A 23,032-nucleotide genomic window follows, 5' to 3' on the forward strand; every position below is an offset into this window, starting at 1 on the left:
TCGAAGCGAAACCAGCAGCGAAATAAAAACTAGCCTTCATTGTCGCTGAGCTTCCAATTGGACAGAGACGGATCGAGTTCCATTGGCGAGCGCGAAATCGGAGAAACACGACCAACTATCCCGTCATAATGATGACCGATCGTCCAAAGAGTTCTATTTGTCGGGAGCGTGTTCCATTCGTACTCTCGATTCCTTGCAATAGGGGTCGACGAACTCGCAGCGAGGATGGCCAGGAAACACTCGATGACGTATCTAACGCTAGGATTACGGAACACGGTCATTATTACGTACACGAGGTTTTACAGAAACCAATGGCAGTCGGTAGCCTCAGGCTCTCTTTTCGTGACTGTCGCGAGTTTCGAGTCCCGGTTGGGGTGGTTTTTCTTCGAGAGAAAAAACCCTGGATTTTTACTTAAAAATTTGGCCACCCACGGTCATATATCTGCCGACTTTCGTAGTATAATATCTTCGAAGGTTTTGCGGCTGTGGAGAATAAATTCCAAGCTCTATTTCTGCGATGTTCCACTACGCTTTCAATCGCGTAGAAGTACGCAGACGTTTAGTTACAATCTTTTACCGAGGAAGAGCCCCACATAACCCGAGTATGCATAATGCATTTTCACTCGAAAAGGAAGAAAAAATTTTACAGAAACCACTTATATTTTTCCAACCACTGCCAACCACTTATGCTGACTTTTATCCATATTAGAATAGAAGCACGTATCCAAATTCATTTTTGTTAGAAATTACTTCCATTAAGGTTGAGAAAGTTATTTATTGTAGCGGTTTATCAATTTATCAATGCTTATAATGATTATAATATAAAGTTCTAAGGAGGACGTTCGAAATTAAACGACCCGTACTGGCTGCCTTATTTTCTCGGGTTAACTTCGGTCGTCGCTTTCGGTCCCTGCTAGGACACCCGTCCCTTTCACTACTTTAAGGAAAACAACCCCTTTGCCCCGAGGCCTCGAAGCGACAATCGTTGCATTCCAACAATTTTTGTCTAACACTCCTAATTAATAAATCTTCGCTTATTAGAGCATTAATTCAGTAATGGAAATCTGAAGCGAAATAAAACACACGTTACATTAATTTCTTTTCATTACTTCTCTTTATTTTTTAAAGTTAAACTTTAAGGTTGTTACATCTATTGTTGCCGGGGTAAGTGCGCATTTCCATCTCATAGTTTCCAGCCACGCAAACGGTAACTATCGACGCCCCCAGCAGTTTTGTATTCCAGCCTTCCTAAAAACTAGTCGGACGACGTAAACAGCTGTCGTGAGTGCACTGGATGGAATATTTAATTTCGCGAAAATGCTCGATGCTGGAAAAGTCGAAATCGTGACGGGAAACGTTAACAACGTTCCGCCACTACGGAAAACTTTTGCACCTCTCGCGTCGATGAGTTTCTTCGACAACCAGTACACCTTTTTTGCCGACACCGGCAATCGTTACATAACGACTTGCAATTTCATTGGTTGGAAAACCGTACGAAACGTTCGGGTAAGAATTTTCTCGTTTCGATGTAATACAAATAGAAACGTTGGAAAATTCGAACCCTTTATTCGGGTTACTTTTTAAGGGTATGTAACGCAAGTAAGAAGGGAACGTATCGAATTATTTCTGACACCAGTTGTACCTTGATTTTGATTATCCTCGGAATCCCTCGCGATCGTGTCGCGACCTTAAATCGACGGGAACTGAGTTCTAAACCCTTAACGAGCACGCCGAGCGATTCGATCCTGGTTGAATCCGTCGCTTCCGAAATCTCTTTACCACGAATAGACTAAACATCGGGTAGTTTAGTACGCGCCATCGATTTTCCACGTAAATTATATTACATCTTGAACCGATGACGCGGCTCTTCAATCTCACTTACGGGTCATACCGCGCCATATCGATCACATCACGCGGTTGTCTGTCACGGATTTTGTTGAAATCGAAGTATGATGCAGTCCGCTCGAAATTACGGCTGCTTTCACTCATCGTTTCGCTAATTTCAACATTTATTTAGGAAACACGAGGCGTTGAATCCGTTGATCTATTAAATTCCCAAAAACAACAATATTCGATCCTTAACGTTACTTTATTATATAAAACTTGATGATACATTTAGGTTCAAGTATTTCCAACAGTATTATTTACTAAGGAAACATGAAAGTCTGTAGAAGCTTTTAGACGTGTTTTTTCTTATTTTCTAGTATGAATTTTGGCACGTATTTTGGCAAATGTAAAATTTTGCCAATCCTGGAATGACAGCGCGTTTCCATAGAGCTATCGTCGACTAACTGAAAGCAAAATCGTTACCACTGTGGCCTTTGGGAGAACCTACACGTCCGATTCGACTTCAAAGAACAAACGTTTTCCCACACCGATCAAGTATCGCGACTCGCGCAATCACTTCGTTCTCTGCTTTCGGCGGCGGGAGGTATCGGAGATAATTTACATGGAAATGAGGATCGGCATTGATTTTACGTCGAAGCCAGTAACAGAACTAGCCCGGTGATAGATTGTCCCGCTACCTGACGTCGATCAAGTTTTCTTGTCGAAAAACGGGAGCGGAATTCCCCTTCCCATCGTTCGGGCGTTCGGTTTCTTCTCGATCGAGTCCTGGCCGTCCCCGACGAATGTAAATTCCTGTCGAACACGTAATCTTCTACGTGTCGAAACACACGCCACGGTTTCGCCATTCTTTCCACTCCTTTTTTACCATCGACTTCTTCGCAGCCTCGCCCATAAAACGCTGAACGATGCCCCTTTTTCCTTTTTTACCAAGGTTTTCCGCGAAACGAAAAGAGCGACTGCAACGCGACCGAAACGAAGAACGACGACGCGAATAAATGTTTCCATTTTTTCCAGCCGCGACAGAAGCACAAGCAATTTAAGCACCGCTGGACGCGATCGCGTAAATCTCGACCGGGAGCCGAAAAAACAGCGTGTTTCGTATGAATCAAGCTTGGACCGTAATTGCCATAAACTTCGTGTCTGTTGGGTGTCATCCAGCCAAGAGAAACGCACAGGAAATCGAACGAATTAAACTAATCGCTGGCAAACAACGTTTCGTGCTCAATTGTTTCGTTCATCGTGCTTTTCACTCGATTTCTTTTTATTATATTATACAAGCTGCGGCAGAAAATTTGACCTGTAAGTTGTATTCGTCCTAGCACGAAAGCGCTCCAAGTTTAGAATTTTCTCACGTTTCTGTTCGATTTTTCATTAAAAATGGGTACGTGAATGTATTTTTTTCCAAATTTTGATGACCAGAAGTACTGAAATGACCGAAAATTTCCGAAAACGTTCGACGCTCTGTAAAAAGGCACAAAGGGGCCACTTCGAAACCAATTAACTATGTTATAACCAGAGTTGTTCTTTATAAACCTCCGTTTGTTAAAATTTGTTTTTGTGAAAAAATAAAGTTCATACGGTATTTTATTTAGAGGTCAAATTTTTTGCCGCGCCCTGTATGTTTATAGATCTAAGTAACTTTGACATTCACGGCTCTCGATTAAATTCTGATTACTGCACACGTATGAAAACTGGCAAGAATATAGCTCGATGCATGTACTTTTTACGTACTTAAGAGCTAACGATTTAAGATACTTCGTATCGTCATGAAAAATTCCCAAATATCGAGCTTCCTGCCATCCGAGAAGTATTCACCCTTAAGTACACAGATTGGTGTTGGGGTGTAACCAGGAAATGGGATGTCAAATTTTACACAAGAATCTGTCGACAGGCACTCCGAAAATATTTGCCTCGATCGTCCACGCCTTCCGCCCTCCGTTTTTCGCGACACTCCCGGCCTCCAGTCACGCGGCACTACACTGAAATTGCGCCATTAATTTAACGAGCGACGCGCCACACATTTCTCGGCAATTTCCAGTCGGGTCATTAAGGAGGCTCTTGTATCTCTTGTAATCGCATTATCGAAAATCTACGGCTTTGAAAATTGCCATCATCGGCGATACCATCCGTCCTGGATGCGGCGAGATTTATCGTCGTACCGCGACCATTGAAAAAAGTTGGGAAAGAAACGTAATACCTACCAGATTATGCAGAGTCCTCCACTTAGTGTTAATTATCGTCGTTGCACCGCTCTTACAATAAAATATATTAGGGGGACCGAAAAGCAATCGAAATCTCTTCGACTTGGAAATGTTTTTCAATGAAAAATCGAAGAACCTTTTTAAAAAGGGGATCGTACAATTGCCTTTACGTTGACAGAAAGTGTTAGAAAATGATGGAAATTATTTTGTCGATTAGTGATTTAAGATTTCTTTAATAAATAAATTTTGATAAAGTTTCGATTACTTTTCGGTCCCCTTAATATGATCAAACACGAGTAAGCCAAAAGTAAAGCTATGCGAATACCTATACGTCGACCCTGTTCTTCAAGAACTCTGCACGTTTTTCCGTACAGACACGCACGCAACAAAATTGAAAAAACTCCCTCGTTTACCGGCGTCCAGACGAAAATAGTCCCTTCGACGTTTCCCGCGGAACCTGGACTTTTTAAAAATGTTCTCGCACCACTTTCATGATGAACGGCTCATTTGTCGACCAGGGTCTGTCAGAGCCCCGCGGAGTACTCTAGGGTTAATGGTTTTCAACGAGAATCTCCGACGGACGAGCCTCGGGTGCTGGCCCTTCCGCTTGGTCGGGCAACGGACTAAAATCAGCCGGCCGCAACGTTCCAATAAGTCCATCGCTATCTATAAAAATGTCGGGGCATGTTTCCGCAACTTTAAATCGCTGGCTATTATTCCGACGAGAGGCAGACGAGCCAGCTAAAAGTTTCCCGATAAATCATCACGGAATACCGAACGAAGGCGGCGCGATAGGGACGAGCTGAAACGGAGAGAAAAGGGCGGAGTTGCGAAACTAATAAATATTAATACTCCACGGTTACTCGATCATCGATCTCAACTTTTTTTTCCGACTGTGCTCTCGAACAATCCGGACCCGCACTCTACGATCTACAAGCTCTCCGTTTTTCCAAACAAATTTCCCTTTGATCCCGCGTTCGAACGCGCGAACCTTTTCGCAAACGTTGTATCGTTTTCTATGCGCGTCGCTTTCGACCGGTACTTACGGTTCCCGATATCGGCGTCGTTACGCCCGCGACAAAACAGACTGATGGGGCGTCGAAAAAAGGGAAAATAATGTTCACGGGATCCAGGCGCGGACAGGAAGGAGTTAACGTCAATGACGCGCGAAGGTTTTTCGTTCAGCTGGTAAAAAACCGTAGCTTCGACGTCACGTTCGAGCGTCGCTATACATTTCCATCATATCGCGGACGGACACCTGGGCGACAGGGACGGCGATTCGATGACACGCGGCCGATTTGTAAATAAAATTTTGCTTTACGTTCGAAATATTTATACGTGAAAATGTTTCAAAATAAATACAAATGAAATGTCATGCTTTGATTCCACGAGTAAATAATGGATATGGTAAATATTTTCGCGTCTTTGACTTTGATTATTTCGATCGAGAGCAATATCAATCTACACGAATCGAAGTCAATGTAAATGAAATATATGTTAAAAGAATTTTATTGCGGTATTATGTTAGAGTACAGAGTAAAATAATGAGACCCTATTTCTGTATAACTTGTATAATATAAAAATTGAAACGATACCTTTCTCGATCATCGTGGAATTATGCAATCGAACGCCCCACGATTATAATTTAAATACTCGCAAATTGATTAATGTGTTTAATAATATTTTACGTGGCACGTAGCTGATTTATCTTTTTTAATAATTATTGGCACGCGTTCACAAAAGGTCTCGCCTCCCTTTTGTAGAATATTTCGCTCGCTACGAGGGGTTGGGTAGCGATCAGGGAATTATTGCGAAATTGCGAAGAATATCGCGAATATCGCATTCACAGGCATTCACGGGAAACAGAATGCGATTTACTCGGAACAGCGTGTCTCACTCGTAATATATGCCGAACACACAGCACCAGGCGTATATATGGTTGTTTTCGTAAACATAGTAGGAATAATTGTCACGTTCCACGTCCCAGAGACACTGAAAGGCTGCGTGAACGCTTTGGTCGAGACGTTGAGCTATAGTCACCTGCGCTACTATTTTGTACCTTGCAACAAGAAGAGCCCAGTGTTTCAACTGCGTAACCCGCTACGGGAATTTATCGAATGTCAAATTAGCTGTTCCATTTCCATCGAGCGCAGACGAACTATCGCAAATTATCGAGTGAAATATTCCTGTCATACGCGTTCTCGAATCTGTGAATTATATCTCTTCGATTGTGCGTAATTTTATTCTGGAATTCCCGAATGTTTTAAAGCTATCAAATATGTTCCCCGCTGCTTTTGAATAATTTGGAAACGAAAAAGCTAATGGATGGATTCGCAAACGATTCGACAGAGTTCATTCAACCCTGGAAAGACCGAAGGGTGTAGTAAAACGTTCCCAAAAAATGATTCGCCAATGACGACGTATGCAGATGGTTGGAAATACTATCAGAACGTCTTTCTAGGGTTCGGAATCCTCGTATCAACTCAGAATTCGAGCCAGACACTGGACGTCTGGTGAATTGTTCTTACTACCTGTCGTAATCCTTCTTGCTGATCGCCTTTTGCAATTCGGCTCCAATCTCCTTGCACAATTTCCCCATTTCGCTAGGTTGATACGACGTTACCGTGGATAGTTTATCCTCCATCACTTGAAGCACGATCTTATCGACAGCTTCCGCGTTGAAGCTGTCAAACGATTCCAGCCGATAGGTGTTTTGGTACTTGGGTATCTGCAAGCATTTCACAGAGGTAAAATCGTGTCGGTTAACCGATGCCATTGTTGGACGTACCTTTAATCGGTCGCCGCGTCTGTGGAAAAACATTCGACTCCCTAGGGAAACGAGCGTGGACATCTTCGACGGAAATTTCCTCCGATTCTAAAACGATACATTAATTAAGTTTCTCCAAAGACCTATCTTCCTTCCACGTTCGATATCGATATCGGAACACTCTATCGGCGTAACCGACGTCACCGCGTTTCTCAAACGTCTCAAAACTTGTACGACGGAACATCGTGACCCTCTCGTTCGTTATTAAAATGAACGTGGCTTAAAATCATTATGGTCCATGCTCGTTAAAGCCGCGAGCCGGTTATATTCGTGATCGTTATTCCGTGTCCACCCAAACAGCCGTTCCCGCGGATTCAACGAATGAAAAATAAATAAATTTTCCACCCGATCAATTCTTCGCACGCGCAGAGTTCTAGAAACGTTTATTCGGCCCAATTAACCTAAACTGCATCGCTGCGAACGTCAAGCCATCGTTAATTAGTTTCACCTCTGTGGCAGACGTGAATCTCGTGCTCATTCTTGCCCTGGACGACGGTGGCTCGATGGACACCTTGCTCTGCCGTAGACTCATGATTTCGAAATTAAAGGGTTAAGAATTCGCGATCGAATTGTCGTAAAACTGCTCGCGCGTCGCGGCGACTGGACAAAAAAAGCACATCGCTGGCTGCTACGGTGACAACGAAACGCAAGAATTAAGGCTGGATCTGCGGTCGCGTTAGGAATTCCGGTCTCGTTTCGCGAAAGTGATCGCCGAGGATCTACTCGATGAAACGTGCGAAATATAAAGGAACTGTCCAGTTTCTAGCCCTTGCAAGTCGGTGATATGCGAGACACTTTTTTAGGTAACCATTGGACAGGTTAATTTCAAACTTTGTTCGTAAAATTTTGCAAAGAAGGAATTTTTTAAGAATTACTTTAAGAAAATATGAAAAAGATATTTTCTTACGTCTATAAGCCCCTGAAAAATTTCCATGCAGTGTTGGAATTAGGTGGACAGGAAAGTAATGTCGTTTTTGCAATTTTAAATACTTGTCTGTCACTCATCAGCTCGTTGGTTCTTATCGATCAAGGCTGTTAAATAATAATGGTTGAAAATAGAAATCGATTAAAAATTCGTTTGAATTTACTGTAAAAGTAACGACATTACTTTCCAGTCTACCTAACGTACAAAATTTAGTTCAAAGTCCTATGACGTTTGACGATTTTCGTTATAATCCTTTTAGAATAACGTTTTTAAGAGCCGAAAGATTAAACGTGTGTAAAGAATGGAAATTCAGTTTTATCTCCAAACGAAACTTCAAAGTTTCTTTTTGTACGCTAACGACATCGTGCGCCTCGCAATCCAATGTTCGACCTGAAGTCAAGACTCCATTTTCCATAGTCCAGCGCGATTCGCTTAATTCGCATCGAATTTGAGAGCCTTTTTACAATGTAAGTAAGGAATAGTAAGAAACTCTACAATGATATTGCTTGCACTTTGCTTCGGTCTTTTTTCTTCGTTGCTCCCAGGATCGAGAATCGCCAGAATGTACCGATTTCTCTTCTTCTTCTTTTCAATTCGCCCGAGTTGCGTGTTATACGCATTATCGCGATTGCTCCAAAGAAAGTTTTTCCAAGGAGCACTCCGTTTCTCCTTAAGTTCACTCGACCTCGACGCGAAACCTCCGCGTTGGAACAAGAACGACACCTGTCGAAACTAGGAACGAGAAAAAAGAAATTAAAATCGAAATCGGTACAACTCTTTCGCTCAAATTTCCAATGATTTATTCAATCTCGCGGTTAAAAACAACTCTCAATTTTCTAATGCGATTGAGAATTGCTGTCCCGTCAAGTACCAAACAGAGTCGAAAACGTTTCATAACAAAATCCGTTAAGCGACTCGAACAACGGGAAACTTTTAATCTAATAATAAAACTGTCGTTTTTGAAGCACACGCTGAACCGTTTCAGTTTCCCCGGATGGGGGTGGGAACGCTTCTGGAAAACTTTAATCGCCCATTCTCTGTAAACCTGAAACTTTTCAGTCTTGAATAACTCGAATACAAACAGAGTACAATGAAACTTATAAGAGACTACCGTCCACGTCGCGCTGATTGTCTCGCGTCTAAATCCTTCGGGATTAAACAATATTCGTTTTAAACAAATTTCGCGTTACGGACTCATAACTCTGTCATTACGTTTCACCGGTGAAAACATCTGAAACAATTTATTAACAATTTACAGAAATGACAGGGTTAACGGCGATAAATTGTGTACGTCTCGTCTCCGTCGATTTCATCTGAATGAAAACGGGCTACAATTCGAAGCGGAAACAGTTCCATTAACGAAATCGCCCCGTCGAGGATTAAAGGGTAGATAAATGCGCATGCAGATACTTTCACCAATTGGTAATTCGTAATCCTCTCGACGAACCGGAACAAAGTGCACGGTACGCTCTGCAAATTACGGCCACGTTGTTCGAGCTCGTTAACGTCGGCCCGGTAACTCGTTAGCCGCCCGTAGGAAGAAACTTGCCTACGGACTGGACGACTGTATCTTCCCGCGTAACAAATTCGCTAAAACTCCCCTTCTCTTATTGCTGCCGCTCCAAATCTCGCGAATTTAACTTTCTTGTAACAAACGCCGCTTGGGGATCACGTTAGGGCCTTGGGAAGGTTCCTGGAGTCAGCGAAACGTGACGATGAGTAATACCGTAGTTCGGCGAGCTCCTTCAAAGGGATATTTGGACAATTCGATGGAAATCGATCGAAGTCTACTTAGCGAAATGTATCGATAGATGGCTGAGGTCCCAGTTACGTGATATAAATTTTCCACGAGGATACTTTGATCGATATCAGGGACCGATAACGTCGAGGAGATATGGATCCCGTTTATCAAGAGTGAGAAATAATATCTAAACTACTTCGGTGTACAAACGAACAGGTACAAGTTGGATTATAATCTAATCGGTGGCTTGTTCCATTTTCTGTACGAGCTGTTATATTTGAAAATGGAACGAGTCCATTTTTTCATGTAACAAGATATTTAAGGGTTCGCATTTGAATTAATTTGAAAACGCTATTGGCGAACGCTAATCAATTCGAGCGATATTTTTGACACTGTACACCTTCTAAATTTTATTATAAAATAGTAATTATTAATAATTATTTAAAAAATGAATGATTTTTTTTTTTAGCTCCATATGGACTTATAAAACTTTCTATAATAACATATTATAAAAAATAAAAACGAGAGGAAATTTAAGTCCATATTTTTATAGACATTAGCTTCACTGAAATGGATTTTTTAATGTAAAAAATAATATTTAAAATGAAGGCATGTAAATACGCGAATAACCAAGTTTGTTAAGAATTAATTTCACCTGTATTAAAAAGATGATATAAATAATCAAGTGTAAAGTGTAAATTACTTCGTTGAGATAAGTAAAAATAAAAAAATAAATAAATTTTAAACTTATCTCTCCTTTATGTATCAACATAGATTAAGATAAAATTGTGTAGGAAAATTCTCGTTTACCTTACGAAAAAATCATATTCCATTGAATATACGATTGCAAATATAAAGAGAAGGTATCTATATCTTACTAAAATCACCGTTGACTCGTTTTTTTTTTTTTTTTAAGTGACCTTATTCCATTTTGAAATACAGGGTGTCCTAACTCATATATTCACGTCGATATCAACTTACAGATGTCCCAGTTTAATCCGCATCAATATATCAAAATAACCCGATGTGAAACACTGCTGGAATCCCGTAAGACGTTTCGCGCGGTTAACAGGGGTTGCCAAAAGGTCGAATTCGGGATTTAGCGGAATTCAGTTTGCAGAAACGCGCGTTCCAGTTTGACCCGTTGCCAAGGTACAGCGATCTTTGCGTGGAAATCCCCACGTCTTTGCAGGAAATGAAAAAACTTCTCGCAAGTAAGGTTCGGTCGGATCGTTTCGACTATTTCTCGAATTCGCTAGGAATCTCGTTTGGTGCGTTGATGGAGTAATTCAACGTTATCGACGAGCCGTTGAAGCGTATCCGGTGTATTCATGCTACGAACGACATCGTCTCTTTTTAATTTAAATTCCCCCGTGGCCGGGATTAAGTAGAAGCAATTCTACGGCAGACTGCTTTGCGTTTGTTTCGATTTTCGCGACGCACGACGGTGAAAGGGTTGCGAAACGTCCGTTTTCTACCCTTTTCATTCTCTCGCGGCTTTAAAAAGTATACACCCGAGATTTCGAGCTGGATTGCGCGGCATTATACGCGTTAATTCGTATCCCGAAACGATAAACAGAATAAAGTCCCGAAAGATTCGAACCGTAAACTCGTTACTTGATGAGGTATTCGGATAATGGGAGGCGACCTCGAACGAAACTGCTTCGGGGAGTTCTGCTCCGGCGCGGCGAGATTACGGTATCGACAGAGTTGACTCTTGATTTATTGCTTTCTTCCAGCGGAACCTGGTAATTTCTTTCTATTTCGATACTTATTCTTTTTAGAAAATCATTGTACAACTTCGATCTAACAACAGGCAAAAAAAGATCATGTTTTTCCCTCGATCTCAGATGCCTCCATTAACCCTTCTCCATTAACCCTATCTAAATATCATTTAGATTTTTGTAGACTACGTAACCGAACGTTTATCGTGGTATTTATTTTTGTAACTTCGTTAAAACTCGTGAATTCCTTCGACGCTCAACTTTCAGAATCAATTTTATTAATCCTAATTCAGGATACTCCCTTAACAGGAAACGAAGGGATCGCTTGAATTTAAAATAAACTCGAATATTATCCTACGCTCCTCAAAGACTCGTCGATAATTTCTGCTAGGATTAAATATCTTTTTTGTAGACTACGTAATCGAACGTTTATCGTGGTATTTATTTTTGTAACTTTATTAAAACTCGTGAATTCCTTCAACGGTCAACATTCAGAATCAATTGTATTAATCGTTCAGCGAGAAGCACCGTCGCCCATATATGGCGATCAACGCGTCGACGAAAATCGTGTAAAACGTGAGAAAATTCTTACCTGTTCGGTAGGAAAAGCGCTGCAATCGTTCCCTAAGGTATTCATCGTAAAGCTGTACAGAACCGCGTCCAGTTCGGGTCAAAGGAAATTCGTTGGCAACGGAAATCGGCTGATCGTTAATCCGCGGTAGACGCTAAACTTGCCTAAGCCGTAAGCTTCGCAGAGGACGGGCGACATCACCGGTGTCCGTCCAATTTCCAACCGGAATTTCCGGTGATCGTGGTCAGAGGACCATGCACCTGATAGAGACGGCAGGGATCGTCCCGGTTTCCCATGAATTTACATCGGCGATGCGTCTCCGTTTCGCGGCGTGCCGTCCCCTAACAGATGCTTCTGCGCGATTTGCATAAAATGAGACAGACAATCGGACCCGTCACAGGGTCCTCCGATGGGACGCGCGTGCGAGCATGTATCCACGCTCGAAACTTCGCGACTGTCCCCTGCGTTATTGGAAAACGTTGTTCTGGATTTAATACCGGTAATCCAGCGAAATTACGCGCGCTGGATCGGTCAATAATCGTTACACGGAAGTTAACTTTCCAATCGTTTCCTGGGGCGAAAAATAGCCCGTCCGATTCCCAATTTTGAGCAATTAACGAAGGTGTGGAGGAACGTCCACCGAATAGGTGGCTAATCGGTGGCTCTAACAGGATCCTATAGTAAATGTGACGTGGTTATCGAAATTCGTCTAATTCTTTGCTCTACTTTTAGACAGGGCTGTCCTCACGAGAGGGCAGCCTCGCGTCCACCGGGCGCCCCTGGTCACCTATAAACGAATAATCGATAAGCGTGAATCAACCAATAGACACGTCGCACGTGTACTTCCAAAGTGACGAATCTTCATTTAACATATTCGTATATCTCCATTTATCGTATTTATCGTGAAATTACCTTCCTCGTGTCGCGTCATTTTAGAAGCGCACGCGCGACATCGTACCCATTGACGAATGCAGAGGAACCGGCGAATATTTATTGTTCTAGAGGAATGTTACAGTGAAGTCTGACGACAGGATCGGAGCGATAGAGTGACTTTATGGAATCGCCCGCGCGATGCGTGCCCGTCCACGGATAGTAAAATATCTCGTAGCCGAGTCCTCGGGTTCATAGAAAATTCAGTTCGCGCGATAAACGGCGCGGCTCGTAAATCACACGTCGATGTCTCCCCCTATACATCACTTTGGCGTGTTGCTGGTAAACGATCGGCGTGGCCCCAACGATGAAAACCCTTCGCGGAAGGGCCACGGGGGGCCAGAGGCAGAAACGTCGCTCACCGAAATATCGTGTCCACCAGCAGGACCAGGCTGAATAATATCGCTCTTCTGTTGACGTTACCGGTGCCGCCGTGCTGCATCGCCGCAGGATGTTCCCCTAAAAAGAAATTTCGTTCACGGCTCTGATCTATCGCGGCGACTCGCGAACTGAAACACGCGGCAGAGACGGGCGAAATTCTTATCTCGATACAAATTTCCACCGACGAATATCGAATAATACATCTTTCTTGCTCTTCGGCGCTCGTATCGTACGTCGTATTCGCAGCGTTTATTTCCTTCAGATATCCCAGGATAATAAAAAGAAAAATGAAGTAATCCGAGGACAGTCGAAGAATGAAAATTTCAGTGATCGATGACTCCATCGATGTGTTCAACGTTGCACAAATTGACCTGGGACCCTTAAACAAGTGTCCAGGGTACCCATACGTTAAGATATCGCAGATTAATGAAAAGAAAAATAAAGAAATTCAAGGACAGTCGAAACATGAAAATTTCAGTGATCGATGCCTCCATCAACGTGTTCAACGTTGCACAAATTAACCTGGGACCCCTAAACAAATATCCAGGGTACCCATGTCTTGAGGCAATCATGCTCCTCGAGTAACAACTACAACTTCAATTACCAAAGTAAAACGAAAAATTAATTTCTGACGAAATATGTATAAGTGAAATATATATTCGAACGCATCTATCGTATAAAATCGAAATTTTTCGCTCTTTAAGCAAAACTTCGCGTTATTGTTCCAATCTAGATACGTACCGGAGCAAAGAAAAGCGAGTAAACGTCGTGGATTTGTAGCAACGCGTCAACTGTATTCGTTATGTATCGTCGTAGTAAAGTTTCGCGCGTCTCTGGAGGCGGAAGGACACAGAGAAATGGGACGATTTCGAGCGTGGCTCGAAAATTTCGCGGGGCAAATGAGATTTACACAACGCGAGAAACCTGCGGTTTAATTTCGATTCGAGAGGTTGTTTTTCGTCCTCGGGGCTCCCGATGTGTTCGTTATGCGCGTTAACGAGAAAACCGTAACGAGTTTCACGGGCTTCGAGAATTGGTATCCGACGACGTTCGAAGGACCGAGCATGTCACCGACGTTATTCGTTAACGCGTTAACGTTTCTTCCTTCGTCGATCCAGCCGTTCATTATGAACACGGTGAAACAATTAGCACGAGGGAAAACGTAGGTGTCAAGGATACCGTCTGTACTTTAAAATGAAATTATGATCGATGCCTATTGACAAATTTAATTAAATACAGGGCTTGATTAACAGTATTATAATTAAAAAAAAAAAAAGAAGTTAACTTCTACACTTCTAAAATACATGAACAGTAAATAAACGTATAGTTAACCCATCTATAAAAAGAAAAACGTTGTCAGGAAAAGAGGAAAGACTTCGTAAGAAGACCTTCCTATCTCCATTTCGAGCACAAGATTATAAGAAGTCATTGCTAAACAAATTCTTGCTGAATGTAGCCCGTGAAAGCAGCGCCATTTGAAAACGAGGCACCAGTTCCATAATGAACGGCTCACGTTTTTTTTCGTGTTCGGTGTAACGAGCCATCCACTCGTCGACGGCGACCTTTGACATGCAACGAAGCAGATCGAAAGTGCTCCCAAGGAATTCCATTCGGTAAACCCTCCAACCAAGAGTCTTACGCGAGATGCCCTTTAAGAATGCGGTACCCGAACCCCCACCGCTTTGATACTTCAACGAGACTTCGAGGAAATAAAGCGTGTTAACTTAATCGAGCGTATTTCATCCTCACCATTCAACACGTGAATCATCACGCTCGCCGAGGCGATCTTGCTCGAGACGCACGTGTAATTGCCGCTGTCATTGATCAGTGCACGCGTTATTAGCAGCTTGCTGGTCGTGCCATTCTTACCTTTCTCCGTTTCCAACGAAACGCCGCCCCTATCGAACGCAAAAGTATCATTAACGGTTGCTATCGGAGACATCGTCGATCTCTGCTCTCTGCCACGTGAAGAGAATCGAGATGCCTCTGAAGTCGAGGAGAACCTTTTTGATTCAGAAGTGTTTGTCCCTATTGATGCATTGTTTACCAGATTTCCTCACTCCTCAACTAAATATACGGTCAGTGAATAAGTATTCATACAGGAACCATTTACTTTAAATTGCTTCCTGTGCGAATACTTCTTGCACTGACTGTGTATATTAACACGACTTCAAAGTCATGAAAAAAAAAAGAAAATATACATGATGAATTGAACAACCTCCTCCTTTTCGAAGTCTGTTAAAAAAGGATTTTTTCTTTTGTACTAATCCACCCCTCCAACGAACATCGAACATGTCAATGCGTCTTCAGTTAGCGTATCCGCAGAATTTACACCCTATCTTACACCCTTACTTTACAAAACGAAAAAGTTTTACGGTAATCGATTCATCCATTACAGAAATGCGAACGTACAGAAGAATAAAAACCTACATAAGAAGAATAAAGTTATCGAAATATGAACCTGCTAATTCTAATATCGTACGGTCCTGAACGAAAAATTTAGCTCTATCCTTGTCTAAAAACATGTCAGATAACTAATTGCGGTCAGCTTAAGTCGTAAAGATCGATTTCCGACCGATTTTACGACCTCGCAAGATCCCTGCCAGCAGGTATACCTATGACTCCTCGACTTCAAAGACAAACTCTATCGTAGCGCGACTATTACGATACATTCCCGTATCCTTAGCGAGCTTCTGCAGAAAAATCGGCTTTTCAGACTTCGTGGCACGGATTTCTTTGCCTTAGCTCGCTAGGCACGGTACAAAGAACAAGATAAACGAGACAAGCGACAAAAGGTTTTGCGTTGGAACGGAACGCACCTTGGACCGTCGAAATCGATCATCGCACCTGCATGGTACCAAGTCACGTTATTCGGGGGAATGTCTTGCGCGTCCACGATGCAAGTCAGACTAATCGTGCTGCCCTTCTTGACATACACCTCTTCCGGGCCCGTGATCTTCGCCCGCACGTCTGTTCCGGCATGAACAAAACGAGACGGGGATCAACCATCGCGCGTTTCGCTTGTCGCTTACATCGGTACAATAATACAGACTAAAAACGATCACCTTGCTGAGAAGTCTGCTAAATTTGATTTACTAATCCTGATTCGTGAACGTGAAAATTTCGGTAAAAAGTATCAAGTTAACTTTTGCCAAGTGTACGCGAGTTTCATAGAGGAATGAAAATGTTGGAATTTAGCAGACGTACACGCTTTTGGATAAGAGATAAACGGTTAATTAAATTACACGGCCGTCTTCGGAGAACGTTTTCAAAAGCAAACTTGTTTTTTTCAGCCCGTCGCCCGGACGTAATGGCTGAAAAGTTGCGGCGCGTGACGGAAAGCTGGTTCTGAATTTCGCACAGGCCGAACGACCCGTCCCGCGCCGAAAAGAGCATTTTCCGTGGAAAATGAATGCAAACATCCAGTTTCGGGAATGCCGGGGTCTCCGAGGCGACAGAAACTCACCCAAAACTTTCAATGCGACCGCCCTATATATCTTGGGCTCTGTATTAACTTGACACTCGTAAATGCCTGCGTCCCGTGGTTGCACGTAATCTATTCGCAGATTCCAGTCGTCGTTCTCCGGATTGCCGACTATCGTAAATCTTGCGTCGCTCGTATAAGTCACGGACATGGACGTTAGGATGTGCAAGTCCCTTTTTCGAATCCAAGACACCTGGGAGAAATTTACTGTGAGTACGACCTCTGTTATTCGACTCGCGAATTTTGCACAATGGCCACGCGTATGTACAACTCCACGAATTAGAAAAAAGGGTTTCGAGGGTGTGGTCAGGGTGCGGACGGACGATCGACTGACTTCTCGAGCTGTACATGCACGCTCACGCCATTACGAGTACACTTTCTGCCCCGGATTGTTCGTTCGGAGGTGGAGAAACTGTCGTCAGAGTTTTATTCTTAGGTTATTTAAATTAAGTAAACTAAGGCAATTAAATTTTACCTATCTATAAATTTCCTCATCGTCGAAGAAACTAGCGGAGCTAATTCATCGAACGACATTTAGAAAGCTAAAGAAAGGGAGGAAAGGGAAGGGAAAGGAGTTTAGCCCTTTGCACTCGAGAGGTGACTTTTGATAGCGTAGAATTCATGCCGATAGAATGCTAAGAAACATCTCGAGTTGCTGGCAGATACCAGAAAAAAAGGCCTCGAGTGCAAAGGATTAATATTGTCTGAGATATAATGCAACTCATTCGTGTCTGACCATTTCTCTCCAATTCTACTTACGGAGTTCGTATCACGAATGCAAGTAACGCGTACCCGTTTAAAAGCGATACCGAAACGAGAAATATTCGAGTCGCGGCGCGTCAATCATTCCGACGTTAATCAAACGAATCAGAAAAGCGTACGCCCATTGTTTTGAAAACAGTTGCCCGGAAGCTGTATGTTTCATGCCAGATGTCGGACCGTACCAATTTTTCACTGTTTTAATTAACGGCAGCTTCGATGTTTACGCGAATACTTTCGCCGTGAAAAATTCTACATTTTCGCGCTCGACGATTTCGACCCGCATCATCCATCTCGCAGAAAACTCGTACTTGTTCGCGTCGAAAGCAATTAAGGAAGAGTTGGCCGACATCGCGCAGCTTAGGATTTACCTCGCGTTTCCTCTTTGTTACCAACGCGCGAATTATTATTGGAAATGGTAACGCGATCTTAGTAAGACATCTATCGTTAAATTACGAAGCCCTTTTACCGAGGAAACATTCGTTCGAAAGGTTCCGACAGGTTCCTTTCACGCCCATCCCGAAAGAGGCGTATCGGGGATTATTTGAGAGCTTCCAGGGACATCGTTCATTTCATAAGTCTCAGGTGGAACAATGGCAGGTTTCACGCTGTCTCTTCCGCGACTTTTCAGGGGAAGAGCCAGAGACTTCGTTTAGAGAAACGATGACAGGGAACTATACAGCAGAGGCGTAGCGAGGGTCCAGGGGCATTTCAATGAATTTGAAATCATATCGGGGGCTCCCTATAATACAGATCATTTTAGATCACTTCATAATTTAAAGTTTCCGATATGTACTAATTTGAATACGGTCAAAACTACCCTAAAATTTTAAGACTTTTGTGGGACATATAATTCGATTTTTTTTAATAGCTTTTATTCAGAAATATAGCACTATTCGTATGCAATTAGACTTTGTTGGGATTTCAAAACCACTGTGCTCCATTTGGGCCCCCTCAACACTACCGCCCATGGGCACCCACCTTCCCCCCATCGCTACGCCTCTGCTACACAGCGATACGATACGAGAATCGTTTGAATACATACACGAGCCACCTGTAAAATATTCTACTGAAATCCTGTCTCTATAAAAATGTAAACATGCAAGGTAAAGCTGCATCGTTGCATTTTTAAGTCATCGTACAAAGAGGGTAGAAATGTTTGACCCTTTTTCTCCTATATTTTTCGTTCCTTGGTCAGACCTACCATGTATCAGGCTGTGCCAAAAATTTCTTTCGTTTCATTAGCAATTTATGTTACATTACTAAGTTGCGTGCAATACAATAGTGCGTTTACGCTATTTGCACTAATCCAGGTACGAAGATTGCGCGAACCAACAAATTTGGCTCGAGTGAAATCTGTCCTGACAGAAAATCTCACAATCTACAATCTCAGACATTCGTCCGGATTTTCCATTTCGGACGCAACAAACTACGATTCTCGGGGTTCCTCGTCTCACAATTATGCAAATTGTACTAACGCCTGAACGGCAATATCTCATTCAGTTCATTTGCACAAATTGGCTTGTCTATTTATAAGAAACACTGTCACACAGCTGAATGCGAGTCGCGAAAGAAACTTTTGAGACAGTCAAAAAATAACCCACACCACTGCTCTCGTATTTTGCACTAATAGATAACAACAACAAAGAAATCGAAGTGACGCGATGTCGGCGGACGTTGGACGACTCTTCCCTCCTGTGTTGCAAGGGCGATTAGCGGAAGTTACACCGTGCGCCACGTACGAGTTTCGACGAGACTGTACGTGACTTCTATGCTTGAAATATTTGCCTGGTTTCCGTACTCTAAATTCCTGATAACGGCCGACGTCGCGATTATAGTTGGAAAAGAGAGTATGCTCTTCCACGGTTACAGGAGCATATAACTTCGAGGTAACGTCGTGATCCTAACTCACGTGCTCGTGCTAGGATATTCTTGCAATATTCCACGCGATACGGTTATTAAACTCTTTCCTTGGAACTTTGTCCGAACGTAATACAGGGCCACTTGACGAGACAACAAAAGATAAAAAGGGTGGAAGAGAGGGTGGGAGGAGGAGGTGAAAGAAGAAACGATTACGATTCCGCGGGTCGTTTCAGACTTTTTCCTCGATCGTTTGGGAGGAAGTATGAGTGCATAGGTTCGCGTAATCGCGAAGAAATCCAATTGTAAGCGAGGCAATGTTCTCTTCGCGGGGCTCGACTCGTTATGGCGTTTAGAAAGCTTCCAACAGACCAGTCTCCCGAGGCCACCCGTACCGTTTCGATACTTACAGAGATAAATTCTTATACAAGTAATCGAGTACTCTCATCATTTTACTCTAATAAAATTTTTGCAAAAGTTCGTTCACCAGTATTCGCGAATGCTGAAAAGATTTATCATCCGCGGTCTCTTCTTATTACACGCTCCTCCGCGCCTAAATATGCCACCGTAATGTAATGAAATATTTACTCGTGGCCGATGGATATTTCTGAGTGGATTTTCTGCCCCCGAAGACTGGCCTGGAAATCAGGAAGCGCGCAAACCGGCGCGTCCCAGGCATGCCAAATAGCCGAACGCATTAGGTCAGCGACGGAAGATGTTCTGTCCGGATAAAAATTACGAGCAACGACTCGGCAACCTCGTCTTCCTCGTTACGCGTTCTTACGAAATGGAAATCGGCGCGATGGCAACATGCAAATTGGCCTAAATGAGTTTGGCACGTCTGGCGCGCGAATGTTATTCGTTAACGGACGCGAAACTCACGGTTCTGTTGCCCAGATTCCTGACGCGACACAACAGCACAACGGTTTGTCCCACGATCGCGGTCACCTTTTGGGACGTGTCTTTGAAAAAATATGTCCTCTTCGTCCCGCGATGCGAGCGTTGCTCCGGTTTCTCGGGCTTCTCGTCGTCGAGCTGTTGCACCGCTAAAATTCAGGCATCACACGCTTCAACGAACCATCTGGGATGATTACTTTCACGAGCTCCTCGCGTGCCCGTCGCGTTTCTTAACGAAACTGCCCATGGCGGTTTACGAACCGCGACAGATTCGCGGAATGACCACCGAAACGAACAACGCGCTTTCGGCGAATTAGGAGAAATGGGCGGCGAGTAGGGCCAGGAATTTCTTGAACTTTACCCTTCCTTGGACCGTCGAACATTCGAGCAAATACATATATCGAGCAATACTCGTGTTTCTAGACACTCGACATTCGTTAACCACTCGAAGGACAATTCTTTCTAGACAGAGATAGATATTTAGGAATTTTTAAGGGTTGTACTAAACCCGTAGAGTGAATATTTCTTACATATGGTGAAAGTGCACACTTTGAACTCTATCTCTGTTAATTTAAAAAATATGCTAGTCCTCCTGACGGGACACTAAAATTTTCAACTCGTGTGCGGGGTTCCCTAGTAATGAGAATAAAATAAAACGATGATTTTATAGTGGTTCCTGGGAAAAGCTCGACGCGATTAGCGCGGGATAACGTTTTCGACCTCGTTGTAGGTCCTCCTCGGTGAAATTCCGATAAACAAACAATTTGAAACCAATTCGAAAATGTTACATGTATTTATTATCCTTCAAATTAGCTTTTTTATACTGTTTGTTTAGCTGTCATGAAAAATTTACTGGAGAGGGCCCGCAACGAGTGTTAAAACGTTCTCGTTAATAAGTGCCGAATGGCTAGATATACGAGATGTTTTATTGGCCCGACCTCGTCGGTTAACTCTGTTAGTTTCGTTAACTCCTTCGCGCTCGGCGTATCGGTTTTAATAAGTACACGCCATTTTCAAATAATTCAGGTGTATTGACCGTGTGGTCTCCCTTTATGGATTATTCTTCAAAGTTGATACTTGACCCGCCATTTCTAATGGAAAATGCAACATTCCCCTCTCCATTATATTCTATACTTATTTGTTTCAATGTGAGTTCAAAAATAGAAAAAAAGAACTGATCACAACCCTTCGTGGTCTATATGTCTATCGAAGAAATTATCTAAAATTAAACGATAGATTCGATGTTTCCAAATAAATGCTTCGTTATAAATACGTGCCTGAATAAGCTGTACACGTGTATACATTTATAATGAAAAATTCATTTGGAACCTATCATTCTATCCGGGCAAATTTCTTCAATAGAGGGTACGAGTACTTTTAGAACTGTATGTCTTTGGCCTCTGTTCGTCAGAAATTCGAAAATTTTAGCGAAGTTACACGGAGCGTCGATCCATTAGATTTTCCAGCAAAATTAATAAGCGGATAGAGAGATATCGGCACAGAGGAGTGGCATGTTTTGTTTTACGACGTACGGTAGCGTTGGGAGGCGAAGTGGGTTCAACGAGGATCAGCCAACAGGAATGCATCCGGCTAATAGGTCGAGAATTGTCTCGAACGCGTTGTATTGCTCGCGAAAGGGTTCGTTCGTTCGTTATTTGTCGATTTTACTGTTAATCCTCCCAATGCTCTCTTTTATCGCTTCAACTGCCAAGGGAGGAAGCTATACATCTGACATAAACTTTACAAAACTGTACGAACTTTATCTAGATATAACAAATTCGAACTAAAGTACTCCATTAAATGAATCGGTTCCAAAGATTGTTCGAAAGACAGAGGTGACTTGAGAGTGCCAAAGAAAGATAGTTCAGTCCCCCCAGAAATGACCTCGTAGTGCAAAGGTTTGACTGATACCCCAAAGGTAAGGTTCCTTAAATAAAAAAAGGGACGAAACGAAAAGAAATAATCCCGATCGTTACGACGATACACTTTGAGAGTAGTTCTACCTAGGTTCCGGTAACCGGACGGCGGTTCGGCGTGTAACAGGTACCCGATTCCAAGCAGTATAAGGGCCATGCCGTGGAACGGTGCCATTTTTTTTACGTACGAGACTCTTTCATCTTTATTCGTTGTTTCTTCTGTTTCTCCGATACTCCCGTAGCCCTCCGAAATCTATCGGTAACTGGACGATCATCCCTCGACGATTACCTCCGTTCCACGTTCCTCGTTCTCCGTCCCCCGACGAATTCCTTCCCGATACTCGTGTAACCGATCCTCTCCGACGTTGACAAACCAATCGATCTTGCACCCACGACGTTCAAACGCTTACGTTTGAAAGCGATATTATACATTTCTCGCCTGGCCCGTGACAACGATCCCGATCGTCGATACAACGAAATCCTCGATCGAAGCAATGAGACTCGTCGTTTGGTTCATCGCGTTCAACGAGTGTTCATTTTTCAATGGACAAAAAGAAAAATATACGGGTTGTGTGCATTTGGACAACGTTCGTTGAAACGATGCGTTTGTTATATCCTCGAACGTGAATAATAACAGACAGATGAAACGGTTTATCGGTTTCTTCTTTGTTCGGAAATTGGGCGCGAAGTGTCGTCTCGTGGCTTTCGACGTTTCAACGCTACGATCGTTGAAACTACGGCGAGGGGAACAGCTTTCGAGAACAGCGCGCTTCGACAGCGTTCGTAATACTGAAAGCTGCTCCTGTCCGTGAGGAAACGAAAAAGCTGAAATCAGGGTGCAGTGGCGCCTCGCGATGCGCCCTGATAGTTGCGATTGCGCCGACAGCAGGGTGTTCTTATCGCCCCCTTATCCCGACTTGGTCGTTCATCGTCCCGCAATTTTACCAATATCTCGGTTTCACTTTATC

General features: G+C 43.0%; 2 protein-coding genes across 4 annotated transcripts; both read right to left on the minus strand.

Moving 5' to 3' along the window:
* Nucleotides 1-3,435: 3,435 nt before the first annotated feature.
* On the minus strand, nt 3,436-12,633 carry LOC128888202 (dynein light chain Tctex-type protein 2B). Of its 2 annotated transcripts, XM_054144878.1 has the most exons (4): nt 11,859-12,633; nt 6,838-6,924; nt 6,581-6,777; nt 3,436-6,108 (listed from the first exon to the last, which is right to left on the minus strand). In XM_054144878.1, exons 1-4 carry the CDS (start codon nt 11,901-11,903, stop codon nt 5,943-5,945), a joined length of 495 nt encoding a protein of 164 aa, XP_054000853.1. In that variant the 5' UTR covers nt 11,904-12,633; the 3' UTR covers nt 3,436-5,942. The 2 variants fall into 2 exon arrangements, with proteins under 2 accessions (XP_054000853.1, XP_054000852.1); XM_054144877.1 differs by having other exon boundaries at nt 6,581-6,924.
* Nucleotides 12,634-12,817: 184 nt separating this feature from the next.
* LOC128888201 (hemicentin-1-like) lies at nt 12,818-22,862 on the minus strand. 2 transcript variants are annotated; one of them, XM_054144876.1, is made up of 6 exons: nt 22,152-22,862; nt 20,134-20,297; nt 16,615-16,825; nt 15,968-16,118; nt 15,018-15,046; nt 12,818-13,226 (listed from the first exon to the last, which is right to left on the minus strand). In XM_054144876.1, exons 1-6 carry the CDS (start codon nt 22,237-22,239, stop codon nt 13,126-13,128), a joined length of 744 nt encoding a protein of 247 aa, XP_054000851.1. In that variant the 5' UTR covers nt 22,240-22,862; the 3' UTR covers nt 12,818-13,125. The 2 variants fall into 2 exon arrangements, with proteins under 2 accessions (XP_054000851.1, XP_054000850.1); XM_054144875.1 differs by having other exon boundaries at nt 12,824-13,226; nt 14,898-15,046; nt 22,152-22,859.
* Between the last annotated feature and the right edge of the window lie 170 nt (nt 22,863-23,032).

The sequence above is a fragment of the Hylaeus anthracinus genome, unplaced genomic scaffold (genome assembly GCF_026225885.1).
Source record: "Hylaeus anthracinus isolate JK02 unplaced genomic scaffold, UHH_iyHylAnth1.0_haploid 11989, whole genome shotgun sequence".
Lineage (NCBI taxonomy): Eukaryota > Metazoa > Arthropoda > Insecta > Hymenoptera > Colletidae > Hylaeus > Hylaeus anthracinus.

Excerpts from the sequence above, each read along its gene's own strand:
- LOC128888202 (XM_054144877.1), bottom strand. The coding sequence starts at position 11,903 with ATGAATACCTTAGGGAACGATTGCAGCGCTTTTCCTACCGAACAG. Across the intron at positions 6,925-11,858 it reads GCGCTTTTCCTACCGAACAG|AATCGGAGGAAATTTCCGTC; the intron begins GTAAGAATTTTC and ends GTATCGTTTTAG. Across the intron at positions 6,109-6,580 it reads AGCAAGAAGGATTACGACAG|GTACAAAATAGTAGCGCAGG; the intron begins GTAGTAAGAACA and ends TCTTGTTGCAAG.
- LOC128888201 (XM_054144875.1), bottom strand. The coding sequence starts at position 22,239 with ATGGCACCGTTCCACGGCATGGCCCTTATACTGCTTGGAATCGGGTAC. Across the intron at positions 20,298-22,151 it reads GTCCGGTTACCGGAACCTAG|CGGTGCAACAGCTCGACGAC; the intron begins GTAGAACTACTC and ends CCTGAATTTTAG. Across the intron at positions 16,119-16,614 it reads GGTCGCATTGAAAGTTTTGG|ACGTGCGGGCGAAGATCACG; the intron begins GTGAGTTTCTGT and ends ATGCCGGAACAG.